This window comes from Mizuhopecten yessoensis, unplaced genomic scaffold, assembly GCF_002113885.1.
Source record: "Mizuhopecten yessoensis strain PY_sf001 unplaced genomic scaffold, ASM211388v2 scaffold2553, whole genome shotgun sequence".
Lineage (NCBI taxonomy): Eukaryota > Metazoa > Mollusca > Bivalvia > Pectinida > Pectinidae > Mizuhopecten > Mizuhopecten yessoensis.
The window spans coordinates 571,342-590,285 of NW_018404603.1; the positions used below are offsets into that span (position 1 = coordinate 571,342).

At 35.3% G+C, this 18,944-nt stretch overlaps 1 protein-coding gene across 2 annotated transcripts in view; it reads right to left on the reverse strand.

Annotated features, from left to right (window-relative positions):
- LOC110446116 (deleted in malignant brain tumors 1 protein-like) overlaps positions 1–17,265 on the reverse strand; it is a 94,324-nt gene extending 77,059 nt beyond the window's left edge. Inside the window, exons 1-3 of one of the 2 annotated variants that reach the window (XM_021491103.1) lie at positions 17,164–17,265; positions 11,758–11,914; positions 10,347–10,555 (exon numbers count right to left, since the gene is read on the reverse strand). In XM_021491103.1, coding sequence (XP_021346778.1) covers positions 10,347–10,555; positions 11,758–11,914; positions 17,164–17,224 — 427 coding nt within the window. In that variant the 5' untranslated portion in view covers positions 17,225–17,265. Of the gene's footprint in view, positions 1–10,346; positions 10,556–11,757; positions 11,915–13,884; positions 13,961–17,163 lie in introns of those variants that run through there. The other variant, XM_021491104.1, reaches the window with a different exon arrangement.
- Positions 17,266–18,944: the final 1,679 nt, after the last annotated feature.

The window sequence follows — 18,944 nt, forward strand, 5'->3', positions numbered from 1 at the left end:
TATGCTACTAGTTATTTCGTTTCATATATAGAGAGAGTGAGTGATATTAAATTTCATTTATATGATATTTAAATACCTAAATCTCTATTTAGATTACAAAATCAGCAAATAAAGGTGTTCTTTTTAAAACATTATTTTAAAAAAGTAAAATAATTAAATATGGAGAACATGAACATAACCTGATAGTTTTGTGACTGTAGTTTTAAAAAATCTAGAAGAGTATTAAAACAAATCGCACATGCACTTCCTTTTTAAAATTAAATATTTGTATATTATCATTGCATGCATGTTCTTTTCTGGAGGGGGGGGGGGGGGGGGGGGTATGTCGCCTAAATAAAAATACTAGCCGCATCCTACAGACTCGCCAAGAGAGAGTCTCGACTCCTGGCCGAGGCATCACAGGGGCTCGGTTTCAGGATAAAAAGTGTTGTGTTATATTCGGTGTTTATACACATTCTAAAACGTTATAAAAACTCGTTTTTAAAAAGGTTTTAGAATGTTGCTGTTATTTACTAGTGTGTATAGGTTTGTCCCGAAATGTATAGGTTTGTTATTAACCGAAAGTATCCCGAAACCGTTATGTTTTTCTTTCCATACAGTCATTATCTATTTAACATCGAAATGTACTGTTCATTTTTTGCCTTCGAATGAACATTTATAATGATCTGATTTCTGTTTTATATAGGTGAAGGGCTTGTTTACCCATGACTTCATGGATGGGCAATCTTCAATGGTTATCTTTTCCTAGTGTGGTATTGACAGGTCATTGTTTGTTTTGGACATCTTTTCTGCCTCTTTGAAACTTCAGTTGCTATCAGGAGTCAACAACTAGACAATGGATCAGTTATTGTTACATTGCAGATCTACTGATGAAGGTTTGAGACAGCTTGTATAGGCCACTATGGAGAACATGAAGATCTAGATCAATGCAACTACTTGTGCCATTGTACCTTGCTGTGTTAATTCCATAGGTGAATTGTCAGCTGAATGACTTTCGTCATGTAACGGACCTGTGCAAAATCCAGGTGGACTCCGGAGCAGCAATGAATGTTTGAGCTGACTGGTTTAGGATATATGGCATTACAAAGAGAGACATAAACGCACATTTTCTTGATAAAATGGATGAATACTGTGTGTTGGGCGCTATTTGGTTGAAAATTGGTCATTTTGAAGGAAATTAACTAAACGCTCTTCATTTTTTGACAGCCTCCGTATGTTTAAACATTGTTATACCAGTGTTCATTCTTAAAAAGGATTTTTTGCTTGTCACATACTGAGGCTTCATGTCTGCATGTTAACTGTCCAAAAACACCATATTTTGGATATTAACGCAACTCGTTAAGTAGTGAAAAACTTTTAACACTTTAGTTAAAAAAAGACTTTTGTGCAATTAAGTGCAAAAAATCTTCACATAATGGCAAAACACATTTTTGTCATTAAGTAGTGAAAAAACATCGTATTAACACTTAAGTGCAAAAAATGGCATTTTTCCACTTAAGTGACAAAAAAGTCGTTTCTACACTTAAGTGAAAAAAAGTTGTTTTTACACTTAAGTGAAAAGAAAGTCGTTTTTCCACATAAGTGAAAAAAAGTCGTTTTTACACTTAATTGAAAAATAGTCGATTTTACACTAAAGTGAAACAAAAACGTTTTTACACTTAAGTGCAAAAAAAGTCGTTTTTACACTTAAGTGCCAAAAAAAGTCGTGTTTACACTTGAGTGCAAAAAAAGTCGTATTTATACTGCAAACAATCTTTACATAAAGGCAAAAACTAATTCGGAACACTGCCTTATTTAGTAACAATAATATATGTAGTATATGATTACATTTTTTTAAATTTATATTTGTATTCAGTGTTTCAAAGCACATACACATGGCAATATTTGGGAGACTGTAACATACTTCACAGTACACTCATCCTAAACATTCCATACACATTTCATGGTAACTATACTTATTTCATATACCAAGTAATCTAAGTATTGGGTATGTAGAGAATATTAATCTTACTGATTGTGTGTACCATCATAACAGAGCATATTAATTTATGACATATTAATTTCAAACATTTCATAAATAATCATACACACCATAGATATGTATAGAACATTTCATACACACCATACATCCTTATAGAAACATTCACATCAAACATTTCATACACACCATACAACTGTATCGAACATTCGTAATTAAGGATTTCATATACACCATACATCTGTATAGAACATTCATAATTTAACATTTCATATACACCAGTTCTGTACAAAATATTCATCTCTATACATGATGTACATTTAACGAAATGTATACCAGTATATACATGTATATGAATAGCTCTAACACTATCATTCAATATATTCTACACAAGCAAATACCTTAGTATGATAGTATATATAACCAAGATGTCATTTCAAAACATTGGATTAAAAACTAATTATATTAGTCATGTGTTGTGGTTTTATTGAAAGAAAGACGGATAATTACTGGCAAACACAGACAGACAATACAAAGGTAGACATGTGCACAGAGGCTAACACAGACAAGACACAGGCAAGAACTACCAGATAGACAGACAGACACAGGCAGACATATACGCACAAAGACAATCGACACAGAGACAAGGGCCGACAGATTAAAGAGAGACGAGCCTTCTAAAAATCAAAAAGTTGAAAATAAATAATCGACATTTGTTTTATTGAAAACATTTACTCGAAGATAGTAATATCTAATTAAAACAAGTATAAAAGGTTCATATAAACCAACTGGCAGAGTTAAAGAGTCCATTAATAGATATAAATAGGTATAGATATAGAAATCTTTTCAATTTAAGTCTAAAGATGTAAAAAAAAATCCATTTTCCCCACTCTTTGTTAAAACTTTCAAGAGAAGCATCACTTTTAGCGGTTGCTATGTATTTTTTGACATAGTGATGGTCTTTCAATAAGTTGATAAGAGAATTTATGTTTAGTGTGGTTATAAGACATCTAGTTTTGTAAATGTAATATGTTTAATGATGATGTTAATTTCATTATCAATTTTACTAACTCATTTCTAATTGACCAGAACCCAAAAATTAATGATTCTTTATTAATAGTGAAAGGATTAACAAAAAGTACAAAGCGGGCTTACAACTATGTTTGCTTTGAATAGTAGTGAATTGTTGTTAAAATATTATGCAAAATTCTATACTGAAACCACTGAAGTTTTGAATCGTTTATTAATTGAAAGGTAGAGAAAAAATATTTGCCCAATTAGAATTATCAAAGTCAAATTGATTTGCCCATTTTTTCCTACCTTTTGGAATTTCATCATTCTTTGATAAGATTTTATATAAATATTTTGTTACTCAAATCTTATTAAAAATGGTTCTATGTTTAAAGGAGTGAAAGGAAGTAGAAGTTTTATATTATATTTCTAAATTCTGTGTAAATTCATGGTATGAATAGAAAGTAACAGGATTTGGATTGTTCAACTTACATTTATCACTCTAACACCCTTAGCATACCAGTTATTGTAAAAGACAGAGTTTCCACCAATAGTTATATGTGGGTTATGCCATAGGGGGGATTTCAGAATAGAGAGTTGTCTGCCCTTCAATAATCTTTCCAAGCTTTGAAAACATCACACCAAAACATATTTTTGCATGTCCTATGACACATACGTAGGTAATTATTTCCCAAGAAAGTTCTATACAATAGTATTTAACTTATTAAGAAAAGTAATGCTTGGGTTGGGTAGTGAAATGAACAAGTGATTTAATTGTGAAATTAATAATTATTTAATCACGTGTATTTTACCAATAGGAGTTAATCATCTTCAACTCCATGACTTAACCAGAGATTTAAGTTTAATCAATTTTTTGTCAAAGATTAATTTAGGTATTTCATGTAAATTAACGCTGAAGTCCCTACCCCATTGTAAACCAAACTCTGGTAAAAAGTGTCATTGCTGTATTTCTTACTCCCATGTAGACCTAGGTATCCATATAGTTTTGTTAGTATTGATTTGTAACCCTGGAAGTTTAGCAAATAAATTCAGTTCCAAAATTGATTCCCATAAAGATTTTTCTGACCTGTCAAGTATTAGCGAAGTATCATAAAATAAAAATATTTCTGTACATATTTGTCTGGTCATTTTTATAATATGACCTAAGCTGGACATAAGAGATCTGTTTGGAACCATTAGACTAATTGGTTCAATAAGATATGGTCATATTTCTTCATAAAACATCACAGCCAATCTTTGCTTTAAAGCATAAATTTAAGAAATTTTCTCTGAACTACTTCTAATTGATGTGCCAGAGTAGTTCGATATAGACACCATATTTCAAAAGAATTACAAATAGAATGACAGTAAAATGGCATGAAAATTAACTGAATTACCTCAAAATTTCACATACGCTCCAAAACAAGGCTTGTAAACTGGCTATCTGTCTGTCAAAAATCAATATTGAATCCAATATTTCACGAATCTCAAAATATCAGTTCATAGTCTATTATTACTGCCATTATCCAAAATTTATAACTGAAATGACGAAAAAGAATGTAGTTAAGCAGCACGTACAGTACTTGCTCATTGTTATTACAGACTGCAGCGACTTTACAAATGACACATTGTACATACTCCCGCCCTGCCGAAAACGTCTAGCTTTCCACAATCCCATCTTGTTCTAGACTGTTCCTGGCTGTAGCAATGTTGTTGATATCATTCTTCACGAGGATTGACACCTCAATGTGACACGGTTTGGTGACATGTGCTGGATCCAAAATTAACGCGAGGTATTACAGGAGACGTCATATTGTTTACGCATCGCTAGGGAACACTGCGATAGTATGCACGATTTGATTGGTCGATACGATCTTGATAGAACACTGCTCATTGGTCGACCAATTATTGAGCTCTATTTTGGAACAGTCGAAAATGACTTCGGTGGTTGAAATTCTTGTGGAAACTTCTTCGTGTTTTTTGCACTTAAGTGCAAATATTTTTTTGTACACTTAAGTTTAAAACGTACATAATGGTCATTTGTTTTTTTTGCACTTAAGTAGTTTATGTATTTTATCCTAAAACGGCCGCCCATAACAGACGATTTGTAACATAGTGAGCGGTCAAAATGGATAAAGTTACCAAAAGGGCGTATTTCAATACAAATAAGGCAAACGAAAAACAGGGAAAGGCAAAGGAGGGATTAAAAAAGTACTACGAAAGTATTAAAGATGTGACAGATTCGCACAATGAAGGTGAAGAGGCAGTGAATCTACAGAAAGAACACGCACTAGATCACAATTATGAAAGGATCAACAGTACTACTACAGTAGTGAGCCAGTTGTCAGTTGGATGGAGGTTTAGTTGTAGAGGAAGGGACATTAAGTACCAGAGAAGATGTATGGAGAGACGGTTGACATGTGGTAGAATTGGGAGTGTTGGCAGATGCACTGTCAGCATGCAGTAATTGTGGCCTGCCTCTTCAGTTGCACCATTGTACAGCCATGATAAATTATGGGTTATCAGCTCTAATTAAGGTGAGGTTCAAAATAAAAAAAAAAATATGAATTATGGATGTCACTGATAACCAATTACGATTCCCGGTTCCCTTCCCCTTAACTCACACTTCCCTTCCCTTACTATGCAAGATCCATCTCCCCTTTTACTTGCCCCCCGCCACCCCCTGCTCCCGGGTCTTGGCCCCTTATAGCAAATTTAAAATTCTACAGTATGGGTATAATTAAATGCCGATTTTGATCCTTTTATTTGTATTCCGCACGAAATAGTGAACCTCGTATTTCCCCTGTTTCTCAGCTTCAATTTCAAGATGCTATACATACACATGTATATATACATGTATATTATTTAAATCATTCATTACATTTTATGTTAATGTACATGTACATTTTGTTTTCATGTACCATGTTCAAACCTTGAATGGAAATTTGTTAACCATGTACCAACTGTTAAAAGACACAACAGGATTTGGGATGCTAACACAAAGCTCGCATCAGGTATTTTTTATCACAAATGAAAATCTTATAAATTATACAGTGTAATTTGGACTTTTGTATGGTAGATATTTCTTGGATATACTAAATTTGTGACCTTGGCTGCCACCTGATCTAATATAACTCTCAACTTTTACTAGACACAAAGTTAAACATAATGTTGATCCCAGTCTTGATAATTAATGCAAAAGTTCCAAATAATTGGTTGGGAACCCCCAAAATAGAAATATCACTCAAATACGTGAACCGAACCTGTGGAACACTAACTTTTTAGAAAGGGATACAGGTGTTAAATATTTTACCATGAGTGAGATGAATAACACATCTAATCACAAAGTAATATAACAAACATAACAAAATGAATTTGAAAATGAAAGGATGATATTTATGTTCTAGCTATGATACATGCCGGCATTGGCGAGAGGCAAGTCAATAGTCTTCTTTCGGAGCTGAATATCCCTCATATCAGTAAATGGACACTGCTAGCAAAGCAAAATGAAGCAGGTATTTAAAGCAAAATTATACTTTTATCATAGTGTTTACCCAAACTGTAAGTGGATGGGAATATGAAATTAAAGAATTTCAATATATTGACTTGATTGTTGCTATGAGGTTACATACTGATGAGTTAAAGATCAACTTTGAGTTGATGACCTTTAACTTCAAAAACAACATTGTCATAGAAGTTTGTTGCGGGCCCCGTGCATCCGTGTCATAATGACACATCTAGTTTCATCATTTATTTTACCTGTTTGCAGAAATCTTGTTTTTCCCAACTTATAATTCACATTCACGTAATGTTATATTTAAAAGTAGCAGTTGAGTTATAACATATACCAAATGTGACTAAATAATCACCACCAACTCAGGCATATTTTAAACTCGGTTTGAATGTTTATCATTTTTTTCTCACATAACACATATGGCAGCAGTATATGGTGCCAAGAAATGGAGCATCTATGTCTTTCCGAAACAACCTATTTCCAAAGGTGCATCAGATATCACAGGCATATCAATTTCAGGGAGCAGAATGTTTTCACCATGGCAAAGTGGTAACCCCATCCAGTATATCATGTGCAATTGAGGGATTCCTGTCATTTATACAGCAAGTTCCCAAACCAGTTTTCCTTGCTGGACATAACATTACAGTTTTTGATTGTCCTTCGTTATTCAATGCATTGTTAAAATTTCAAAATTTGTAAATGTTGTAGATGGCTTTATTGATACTGAAGTTTTTTTTTTGTTTTTTTTTTAAAGTTGCCAAATTTGTCTTCATATGCACTAGAAAATGTATATGAAGCTGTAACTGGTAATGATTACAATGCACATGATGCCTTAGAGGATGTCACATCTCTACAGCTATTAGTTGATGAAAGCAATGTTCGTGTTCACTCATGTTCTGAGGCTGCTTTTGATTGTAATTATTTTTTATCCTCTCATGCTTACTTTATATGTATAAAGAAAAATATTTCATCTTACAATGATCTTGTAGAAAATACAATTTTGAGCAAAGGTATGGCTAGGAAAGCTGCTGGTAGTAATTTGTCTTTCCATAACTTGAAAATTGCCTACAATAGTAATGGTAAAGATGGACTCAAAAGTTTATAATCTGAGACCTGTGGTAAAAGTGTAAGAGTAAAAAAAGGCTGCTAAGATCATTCAAGCTGTGTCAAATTACTTTCCTGAGCCCTAAAATTAAGCAATTTAATAACAAGTAAACATACTGTGAGCATGGCTTGCACATATCTAAAACTTTACAGTGATTTACCCTTGTCCGTCTGTAGGTACACTTGTACGTATGTATGTCCATAGGTCCACCCGATAGGTTCAATTTTAAGTGTAGGTCCATTTCTCAGATAGTAGACATTGTATAGCAATGATACTTGGTCAGTTTATAGATCTTTGGTAGTACAACGTGGTTCACTGTTAGCTAGGTCATTTTGATCTACAGTTTACGCATGGATGACTCCGGTAAAATTTGCATTTAGGTTTATTTCTCAGATATGTCCATTTCTCAAATGCTAAACATGGCATAGCATTGATACTTGGCTAGTGGAAAGATTGTTCGTGTGTTGAATGTCGGAATAGGGGAAATAAAGGTAAAACTTTAAAATCCTTTTTTTCTACCATAGGGATTAATGGTTTTCATCCCAATTTGGTATGGAGCATCCTAAGTCAAAGGGAACTCAATTTTTGTATAAACGGTGGGTGTGGCCACCCGGTAGGAAGGAGCGAGCCCAATAGGGGAAATAGAGGTAAAACCTTTAAAATCCATTTTTCTTCCAAAGAGATTTAGGGATTTCATCCCAATTTTGTCTGGAGCATCCTTAGTCCAAGGGGACTCAATTTTGTATAAACGATGGATGCGGCCCCCCTAGGGGCAGAGGGGTGGGTCCGAATAGGGATAATAGAGGTAACCTTTAAAATCCTTCTACCATAGGGATTAAGGGATTTCCTCTTAATTTGGTCTGGAGGATCCTTAGTCCAGGGGCAGTCAATTTTGTTTAAACGGTGGGCGTGGCCCCCAGGGCAGAAGGGCGGGGCCCAATAGTGGAAATAGAGGTATAACCTTTGAAATCCTTCTTTTTGTATGAATTAACTAAACAAATTGATCCATAACATATCTTTATTTTGTTTTCTAATGAATAAGAATTGTTTAACCTATCAAATTCTAAAATTATAATAAATTGTAGATTTTGGTTATATATGAAATATGATGTCGTTAGGGAATGGTGTTAAATACATAGCGAAACCTGTGAATCTGTAGTATGTTACATATATGACCTAATAAAATAGATGAGCATAGAAGCTTTTATGTATTTTGTATTTTATATGGTAAAGTGGTGTCTTAAATACAATTGTTATGAAGATGCATGAGATAAATTATATTTTTTAAGCTTCTTTACCTTATATCAGGTAAATCTCATTGATACAGGTATCAAGATATGGGATTTTATAGGCGGAATAATTAAAAATATCCAGGTGTTTTCAGGAGGCCATATTTTTTTAACAATGCCCATAAGGTATCATTATTATAACGTTTTTTAGTCCTTTCCATATTATTCTTTTAAAATAACCATGGTTTACACAATTGTTGATTTCTTTTAACATTTTCTTATTTCACCTGACTACATCCTTAAGGGACGGAACCCGGATGAAGGGCGATTTGAATATCTGATGATGGCGGGTCGAAAAACAAACAAGAGGCCCAAAGGGCCTGCATCGCTCATCTGGTATTAATCTAACAATTGTAACCTTAAAAGTGGAATGAAATAAAGCTACAGGCAAAATATCAGTGTCTTGACTTCAAGTCATTCAGAAGAACCTGTTAAACGATTAAAACACATTTGACCCCTGTGACCTTGAAAGTCAAACATAGACATTTAGTTGAACAAACTTCACAGCCCTTCCTCCAAGAATGCAACCTGCCAAATATCACCACCCTATACCTTTTGTTTATTGAGAAGATAAATTTAAAAGACTTATGCAATATGGACTAGATGTGACCACGAAAGTGAGTGTATCAAGGTCAATGACATCAACAAGCAATCACCCTGTATGTTTTAGTTATTCAGAAGAGGTCGTTTAAAGATTTCAACATATTATATCCCTGATACCTTGAATATGGGCAAAGGTCATTCATTTAAACAACCTTCGTAGCCCTTCATGCCAACATCATTCTGGCCAAATATCATCACCCTGGACCGTTTAGTTATACAAAATAAGTCATTTAAAGATTTTCAAGACAATTGACCCCTGTGACCTTGAATATAGGTAAAGGTCATTCATTTGAACAAAGTTGGTAGCCCTTCATGCCAACATCCTTCTGACCAGATATCATCACCCTGGACCTTTTGGTTACTCAGAGGAAGTTGTTTAAATATTTTAAACATATTTGACCCATGTGACCTTGAGTATTTGTCAAGGTCATTCATATGAATAAACTTTGTAGCCCTTCATCATAGCATATTACTGGCCAAATATCATCACCGTTGGCCTCTTAGTTATTCAGAAGTTGTTTAAAGATTTTAACATATTTGACCCCTGTGACCTTGAAAATAGGTGAAGGTCATTTATTTGAACAAACTTGGTAGCCCATCTTTCCAGTTTGCTTCTGGCCAAATATCATCACCCTAGTTATTAAGAAGACATTGTTTATAGTAAAATATTGACGCCGGACGACGGACAGACGACGGACGGACGACGGACGCCGCACCACGGCATAAGCTCACTTGGCCATTCGGGCCAGGTGAACTAAAAACTCAAACTTTCTGCATCTACAGATGTATTGATCGTAATTACCCGTGTCGCACATTATTTATAAACAACAAACATACATACGTTACCTTCATCATAGCAGAAAACAAACGCTCTGCCGTAGTATTCGTTACAGTTTACATTGCCCAAACCATTAAACGGACAATCTGCAAGGCTAGACTCTGTACCAGTGCACTGTACACCACCCATCCATACAAGGCTTGGTTCTGTCTGATTACCATACAATTCATACCAAGCGGAATCGCTGGTCGGAAATCTGCTAACTGTAGTTCCATTACTGTAAATATATGTATGCTCATTTAAGTATAAAAATGAACATACTTATTAAGTGTAGTTATTGAAATAGAGTGATTAGAGTGACACTTAGTTGATTGTTCAACGACCCAACAACAGTTAGGTCATAACGGTTCAAACATCAATATTAAATAAGGAACACTTACAAAACCTAATACACCAAAAAGACACTGAATGGTAAAAGGCTCAAACTTGTATATCGGTACACAGAAAAATGGTAAGATATTATAAAAATGATTTTTAAAATTTCAAATAAAAAGGTATAAACCTAAACCATACAGAAATTTGTATTTCTGTCCCCACGCCGGGACATAGCAATGCCCTTAAAAATGGTAGTTGTTATTCCCTGCCTAACTTGCAACATATAGGGTATTAACAAGAACTGGTTCAGCCGTTGTCAGTATAATGTGAGCGGGTGGAATGCTGTGCTGGGTACCTTCGGCATGGTATTTTAATTTGATAGCACAATAAAGTCGTCATCCGAGCTGCGCTATCACAGCCTCCGGCATACATACATACATGCACGCCAACACAACACATATGGATTTAATGTCAACAATTGGTTCACTCGTTGTCAGTATAACGGGGAGATGTCCTGATGGGTGTCGTCGGCAGTATGTTTCAATGAGGTAGTACTATAAAGTCGGCATCAGTTCCTCGCTATCACAAGGAGACAAACACGAACATATCGCAGCCTCCCAAAACATACACGCATGCACTACACGCATGCATGTTGGACACAGGGGAGGCCGTCCTTAAATGGCCATAGTTGTTGATAGGACGTAAAACAATACTAAACCAAACCAATCCGGCATACATGTTCATACACACAAGCACGCATTACACATATGAAAGCACGTGCTTAAATGATCTTAGCTATTATTAGGACGTTAAACAAAATATAGCCCAACCAATCGATTGCTATCGATGTTCATATTTTCTTCTTTTTAACATTTGCCTTCAATTTTATGAACGTTTATTGTAAGTGTATGACCTTGTTATACTAATTGTTGTTTGGGTCCTCTATGACCCAAGTTGTCGATGGGCCGTAAAACAATACAAAAACAGGCGAAACAAATCAACGGACAGTTATCATCTGTGTGACTGATATGCTACAGATGAAAGGTATACGCACACTCTGTATTTCCTTATTCCTGTAAGACTATATATAACTTAGATACTTACTTGTATCCAATCATTCTGCAAACAACAATTGCATCATTGTAGTTCCAGGAATCACCACAGATCCCGCCCCATTGTCCGTCATGGTACACACCAACCCGGCCACTGTTGTTGTACAGACCGTTTTCTAGGCGGACGTCAAAGTCCTGGTCTACCTGTGCTGTTGTATAGAAACAAGAATTTGAACACTTAATTTAAAACTACCATAACTGAATCACCTAAAGGGAAAAAGATTGTGTTAAGTCAACATGAACACGCATAAAACTGTTTTACGGCGATATCTCTTATCCAGTCCCTTTTACGTATTTGAGGTAAAATAATATACGATGTGTCGTAAACTATTTGTTTGAGTCACCAGCGGTATTTTCTCATGGAAGGTTACTCAAGTCTCCCGTGTGACGAGAAACACCTAGTAACGTTTACCAAGAGGTATATTTGTATTGGACCGTGCCGACGTGTATACTAACACGCGTGGATTTATCTCCGTTATTCAATTGTACATAAACATGAAAACCCAACTTTTAAAATAAGTCTTTATTTGAAGACAAAACCTAGAGATCTCGTTAATATATGGTAACATACTTTGAATCAAAATAATTTTAGAAACGAAATAATATTAATTTGTATAGCCATTCCTCTATTTATATCAACCACGATTGTCATCGCACACTGCTTGTCCAACGTGAGCACGGATGTGCGTTAGATGTAATCGCCTAGTATAGCTTTGTTCGTGCACACACCGTGCGCACACCACACACCTGTATAAATAGTGTTAGTACTTGAGGATAAGGTAATATAGCTGGTCGTTGACCTCATTTCATAACACCATACTATAACCACATCACCTTCACATCTAAAGAGATTTCCTTACCTGGCTGAACCTATATGCAATTGTGGATGGCCATCCATGAAACAATTGCCGCGATATGCTCCGGAACTATTATTTTAGTATTTAAATGATAAAGATCAAATTAAGATCACAGTTACCTTTATCCAGTTATTGTCAAGGAAGTATGTTTGTGTGATACATGCATGAATATATGGGAGCCGTGACGTGGAAAGAGCGTGGATATATGTATACGGGATATTACAGTGGAGTACATTTTGAAGAATGTTAAGTCTTTAGATACATTCGTGATAAATATTCCAATGAGTCATTTACAGAATTGCTCACGATTTTTAAGTCATATACCGAATTGTCCTTAATTAATAGGTAAAACACTGAATTGTCCGCATTTAATGAGTCAAATACTGAATTGTCCTCTATGTATAGTCATTTACAGAATTGCACACAATTTGTAAGTCAAATATTTAATTGTCCTCAATTTATGAGTCAAATACTGAATTGTCCTCAATTAATGAGTCATATACAGAATTGTCTTCAATATATAAGTCAAACAATGAATAGTCCCCAATGTATAAGTCAAACACTGAACTACCCTCAATTTATAAGTCAAACAATGAATAGTCCTCAATGTATGAGTCATATACTGAATTGTCCTCCATGTACAAGTCAAACACTTAATTGTCCACAATTACAACTCAAATACTGAATTGTCCTCAATTTATAAGTCAAACAATGAATAGACCCCAATTTATAAGTTAAACACTGAATTGTCTCCAATTTATGAGTTAAATTCTAAAATGTCCTAATTTATGAATTAAACACTGAATTGTCCTCAATTTATAAGTCAAATATATAATTTTCCTTAATTTATTAGTTAAACACTGAATTGTCCTCAAGTTATAAGTCAAATACATAATTTTCCTTAATTTATTAGTCAAACACTGAATTGTCCTCAATTACAACTCAAATACTGAATTGTCCTCAATTAATGAGTCATATACTGAATTGTCCTCAATTTATAAGTCAAACACTAAATTGTCCTTAATGTATAAGTCAATCACTGAATTGTCCTCCATGTACAAGTCAAACACTGAATTTCCTCAATTTATGAGTCAAGGGGCGAACGCTCAACTACGATCATGCAATGGGGGCAGCAGGTACAATTATTACGCCCTACTGATTGAATGCTACTGAACCAGAATTATTAGGATTCAACTAAACTAATCTTTTTAAATGTGGCTAACGTGATATATGGTAAATCTTTGATGTAATGTTTGACGTACCTGCATTATACCTGTACAGGAAAAGGAAAATAGCGACAAGTAGTTGGGAATGCGACGCCATTACACAGCTTCTTCTCTCTCGCCGCAGGATTACTGGGCTGTCACAAATCTACCCACTTTTATATACACAAGGGCCGTTGCTGCGACGTAGACTTACACTGGCTATACAATCATGTGTTTGATACCAGGAAGTAAAGTAACTGAAACATACACACATGACTGTTGAATTCACTCATGCTCTAGTATAGGTAGAACTACCGTCCCCCCTTCCAGGATCGACCGATAAACTATCAATTCAGACATTTTGATTTTCTCTGCCGATTACTGAAACCCTAAAATATTGTATACTAGTACACCAATACTATATGTTTAGGTTTCTACTGAGATTAACATCCTCATAACAGCTTTGATCATTCAATTGAGGGCAGTATTTAGGCCAATGTTTAAGGTGTTTGTAAAGGTGTATAAAAAAACTCCATTAGCACATCCCTGCTTGTCAAAACAAAGTTGTCAAAAACAAATTTCTGTTTTTACCGATTAATTGTATAGATGGAAACACTTGTAGAATTGCGGGTTTGCCATTGTGGCATATAAATGCAATTTGAGACACAACAGCGACGAAATCATAACTGCTGCACCCAATGCAACTTTTGGAATAGTTATATATTCTCCCCCTGATTCATAACAGACGTTTTGTTTTCTAAAGCCTTACTTGGCAATACCTCGCCTTTGGTCTATTGACATTTACTGATCGAAATCATATCGAGCGATATAAAAAGACATAAAATATACATATCTTGGTCTCCAACCCTTTAGATTAGACCAATTAGACGAGGGCCGTTTTCGTTTATCGCAGTCCAAAAGGTTAAACCGATTAGACCAGAGTTGTTCGATTATGAAATAAGGTTGGACTCATTCATCTGTGCCTGCTTTCAGGCTAGCATTGAAACAGCCTTGCAAGGCCTGCATTTACCAAAAAACGTTACATTTAAAAACAGACGTACCGGTTGTTCCGCAGAAACGAACATGATATAGGACCATAACGTCGAGTACACCTGTACCGGGTACATATCGCGCCTTATCGGTATGGAATGTTAAAAGTGTTAAAAGTCGAAATGGTCGGTATAGGTCTTGCGAATACATGCGTGAAAAACCAAATGCGTCAGTAAACCTGACAGGTTTTGTCAATTTCATATTGATATACGGGTAACCCACCTGTAAGTTTAAAATTCTGCGGGTAGGGTGTTCGAATTGTACCTACTTCCCCCATTGCATAATCGTAAGAGGCGACTAACTGAGGGCTCTTATCTTTTCTTTTCTTTCTAAACAACTTTCTTCTTTCTTATGTCTCCCTTGCCAACGCCTCACTTTTAGCCTTTACTGTTTTCTGTCACCTGGCCGAGACATACCGAGTCTATAAAAATGGTAGTTTACACTGCTGCTTAACGCTCAGCCATTTACGAGTGGGACGACTGGTTCGCCCGTTGTCAGTATAATGTGACCGGGTGGGGTGTCCTGCTGGGTGTTTTCGGTAGTATGTTTCAGTGATGTCGCACTATAAAGTCGGCATCAGTTCCGTGCTATCACAAGGAGACAAACACGAGCAGCATATCGCAGCCTCCCAGAACACACACACGCGTACACTACACGCATGTATCTTGCACACAGGGAAGGCCGTCCTTAAATGACCATAGCTGTTGATAGGGCGTTAAGAAATACTAAACCAAACCAAACCAAACCAAACAAGGAGGCAAATACACGTACATAATCTGTCTCCGGCACACACATGCAAGCATATATACACAACACACATAGAAGCACGTCCTTAAATAAACTTAGCTATTGAAAAGACGGTAAACCTCGTACAACCAAACAACCATTCTACCAGTGAAAAGTGGTTTTGGTAATCGTTAAACCTAACTAAGCATTTCCGGACGCGGAATAGGTTTGTCTTAAACTATCATTAAACAAGTCTCCACACAGACATTAAAAGTAAACTAAAGCATATTAAGAAATTAGAAATATAATTATGCAAACGCTTTTCCACAATTTAGGAGTCAAACACTGAATTGTCCTCAATTTATAAATCAAATACTGAATTGTCCTCAATTTATAAGTCAAACACTGAATTGTCCTCAATTTATAAATCAAATACTGAATTGTCCTCAATTCATGAGTCAAACACTGAATTGTCCTCAATTTATGAGTCAAACACTTAATGTATAAGACATACACTAAATTGTTCCATATTTATAAGTCAAATACTGAATTGTCCTCAATGTATAAGTCAAACACTGAATTGTCCTTCAATTTATGAGTCAAACACTTAATGTATAAGACATACACTAAATTGTTCCATATTTATAAGTCAAATACTGAATTGTCCTCAATGTATAAGTCAAATACTGAATTGTTCTCAATTTGTGAGTGAAAGACTGAATTTATAAGTCCAATACTGAGTTGTTCTCAATTTATAAGTCAAGCACTGAATCGACCTCTATTTATACGTCAAACATTGAATTATCATCAAATGAAGAGTCAAATACTGATTTGACTTCAATTGATAAGTGGAACACTGAGTTGTCCTAAATATATAAGTCAAACACTAGATTGTCCTCAATCTATAAGTAAAACACTGAATTGTCTTCAATTTATAAGTCAAATACTGAATTGTCCTTTAATTTATAAGTCAATCACTGAATTATCCTCAATTTATAAGTCAAACACTGAATTATCCTCAAATTATAAGTCAAACACTAAATTGTCCTCAAATTATGAGTCATATACTGTATTGTCCTCAATTTATAAGTCAAATACTGACTTAACCTCAATTTATAAGTCAAATACTGAATTGTCCTCAGTTTATATGTCAAACACTGAGTTGTCCTAAATATATAAGTCAAACACTGCATTGTCCTCAATTTATAAGTCAAATACTAAATTGTCCTCAATTTATAAGTCAAATACTGAATTGTCCTTCAATTTATAAGTCAATCACTGAATTGTCCTCAAATAATGAGTCATACACTGAATTGTCCTCAAATTATTAGTCAAACACTGAATTGTCCTCAATTCAGGAGTCAAATATTGAAGTGTCCTCAGTTGTTAAGTCCAATACTAAATTGTCCTCAATGTATAAGTCAAACACTCAATTAATTCTACTGAACCAGAATAATTATGATTCAACGGAACCAATCTATTTAAATGCTGTGAACCTGTTATATGGTAAATCATTCTGCTGTGCCAATATTAGAATATATGATATACTGTTTGACTTACCTGCAATATAACTGTACAAGAAAAGGAAAATAGTGACATGTAGTCGAGAATGCGACGCCATTACGTATAGCTTATCTCTCGCCGCAGGATTACTGGGGTGTCACGAACCCACCCTCTTTTATATACACAGGGGCCGTTACTGCAAAGTAAATCTACATTATGTTTTATCACTGGCTATTCAATTATGTGTTTGATACCAGGAAGTAATGGAAACCTACACAAAGGACCGTCGAATTCACTCATTTCTATATAAACATTCCTGAAAACCAGTGAATCGTTAAATGGCACACAACAAGTACAACCCAGTCCCTGCTCTAGTATAGGTAGATTAACCGTCTCCCCTCCCAACACTGCAGAATAGTATAGGTAGATTAACCGTCTCCCCTCCCAACCCAGCATGATAGTATAGGTAGATTAACCGTCTCCCCTCCCAACCCTGCATAATATTATAGGTAGATTAATCGTCTCCCCTCCCCACCCTGCAGAATAGTATAGGTAGATTAACCGTCTCCCCTCCCAACCCTGCAGAATAGTATAGGTAGATTAACCGTTTCCCCTCCCAACCCTGCAGAATATTATAGGTAGATTAACCGTCTCCCCTCCCCATCCTGCATACTCGAGATGATTTTTTCTTTCAAATGCTGAATTGTCCTCAATTTATAAGTAAGACATTGAATTGTCCTCAATTTATAAGTCAAAAACTGAATTGTCCTCAAACACCAAATTAATGCTACTGAACTAGAATTATTATTATTCGACTAAACCAATCTATTTAAATGTGACGAACGTACGTGGTATATGGTATATGGTATATGATGTAATGTTTGACTTACCAGCAATATACCTACACAAGAAAAGGAAAATACCGACAAGTAGTTGAGAATGCGACGCCATTACACAGCTTCTCTCTCGCCGCAGGATTACTGGGGTGTCACGAATCTACCCACTTGTATATACACAAGGGCCGCTGCTGCGACGTAAATTTACATTTTGTTCTTACGCTGGCTACACACTAATGTGTTCGATACCAGGAAGTAATTGAAACCTACACACGTGACTGTCCAGTTCACTCGTGTTTAACATAAACATTCCTGAAAACCAGTGAATCGGTACATGGTTCACAACAAGTACATCCCATTCCGTGCTCTAGTATAGGTAGATAAACCGTCTTCCCTCCCCACGCTGCATAATCGAGATGGTTTCTTCCTTGTCTTCTATACGCCAGCTGTATCGTAAAAGGCGACTAATATGTGGTCCCCTGCAGAATCGGCGCTTCTTTCCATATCATCTGTCCTGTTTAAAGGCTTTATTTCCACAAACCTCCGGAGAAGGTGAAAAACTGAATCATAGCAATACAAAAATTGTCTCACTCATACTGCTTACAGAAATTCTTATACTGCATCAAGATTATTGAAATAAAATGAAATTATTAAAAAAGATGTTTCTGAGTCTATTATTACTTCCAATAAATTCAAGCATAACAATATAATATAAAATGTCACCACATTATTACATTGCAGTGATTCATACCACAAGGAACCTTCCTTTTTACATTTGCAAGGAAATCAAAACATACCAATTACCATAGCAATAATCAGAAAACAAACAAGGATTGACTTCGGCCTCAAACTAGGCTAATTATAAAATACCTCAAACTTTAAATTGTAGCTTGCACGTATGGTACTATATAGAGCACCTAGCAAATAATTAGATAATATATATACGATTTCACTATTCAGTACCGGATTACTGACATAGACCTGAGTTTCATAGATCCAGAA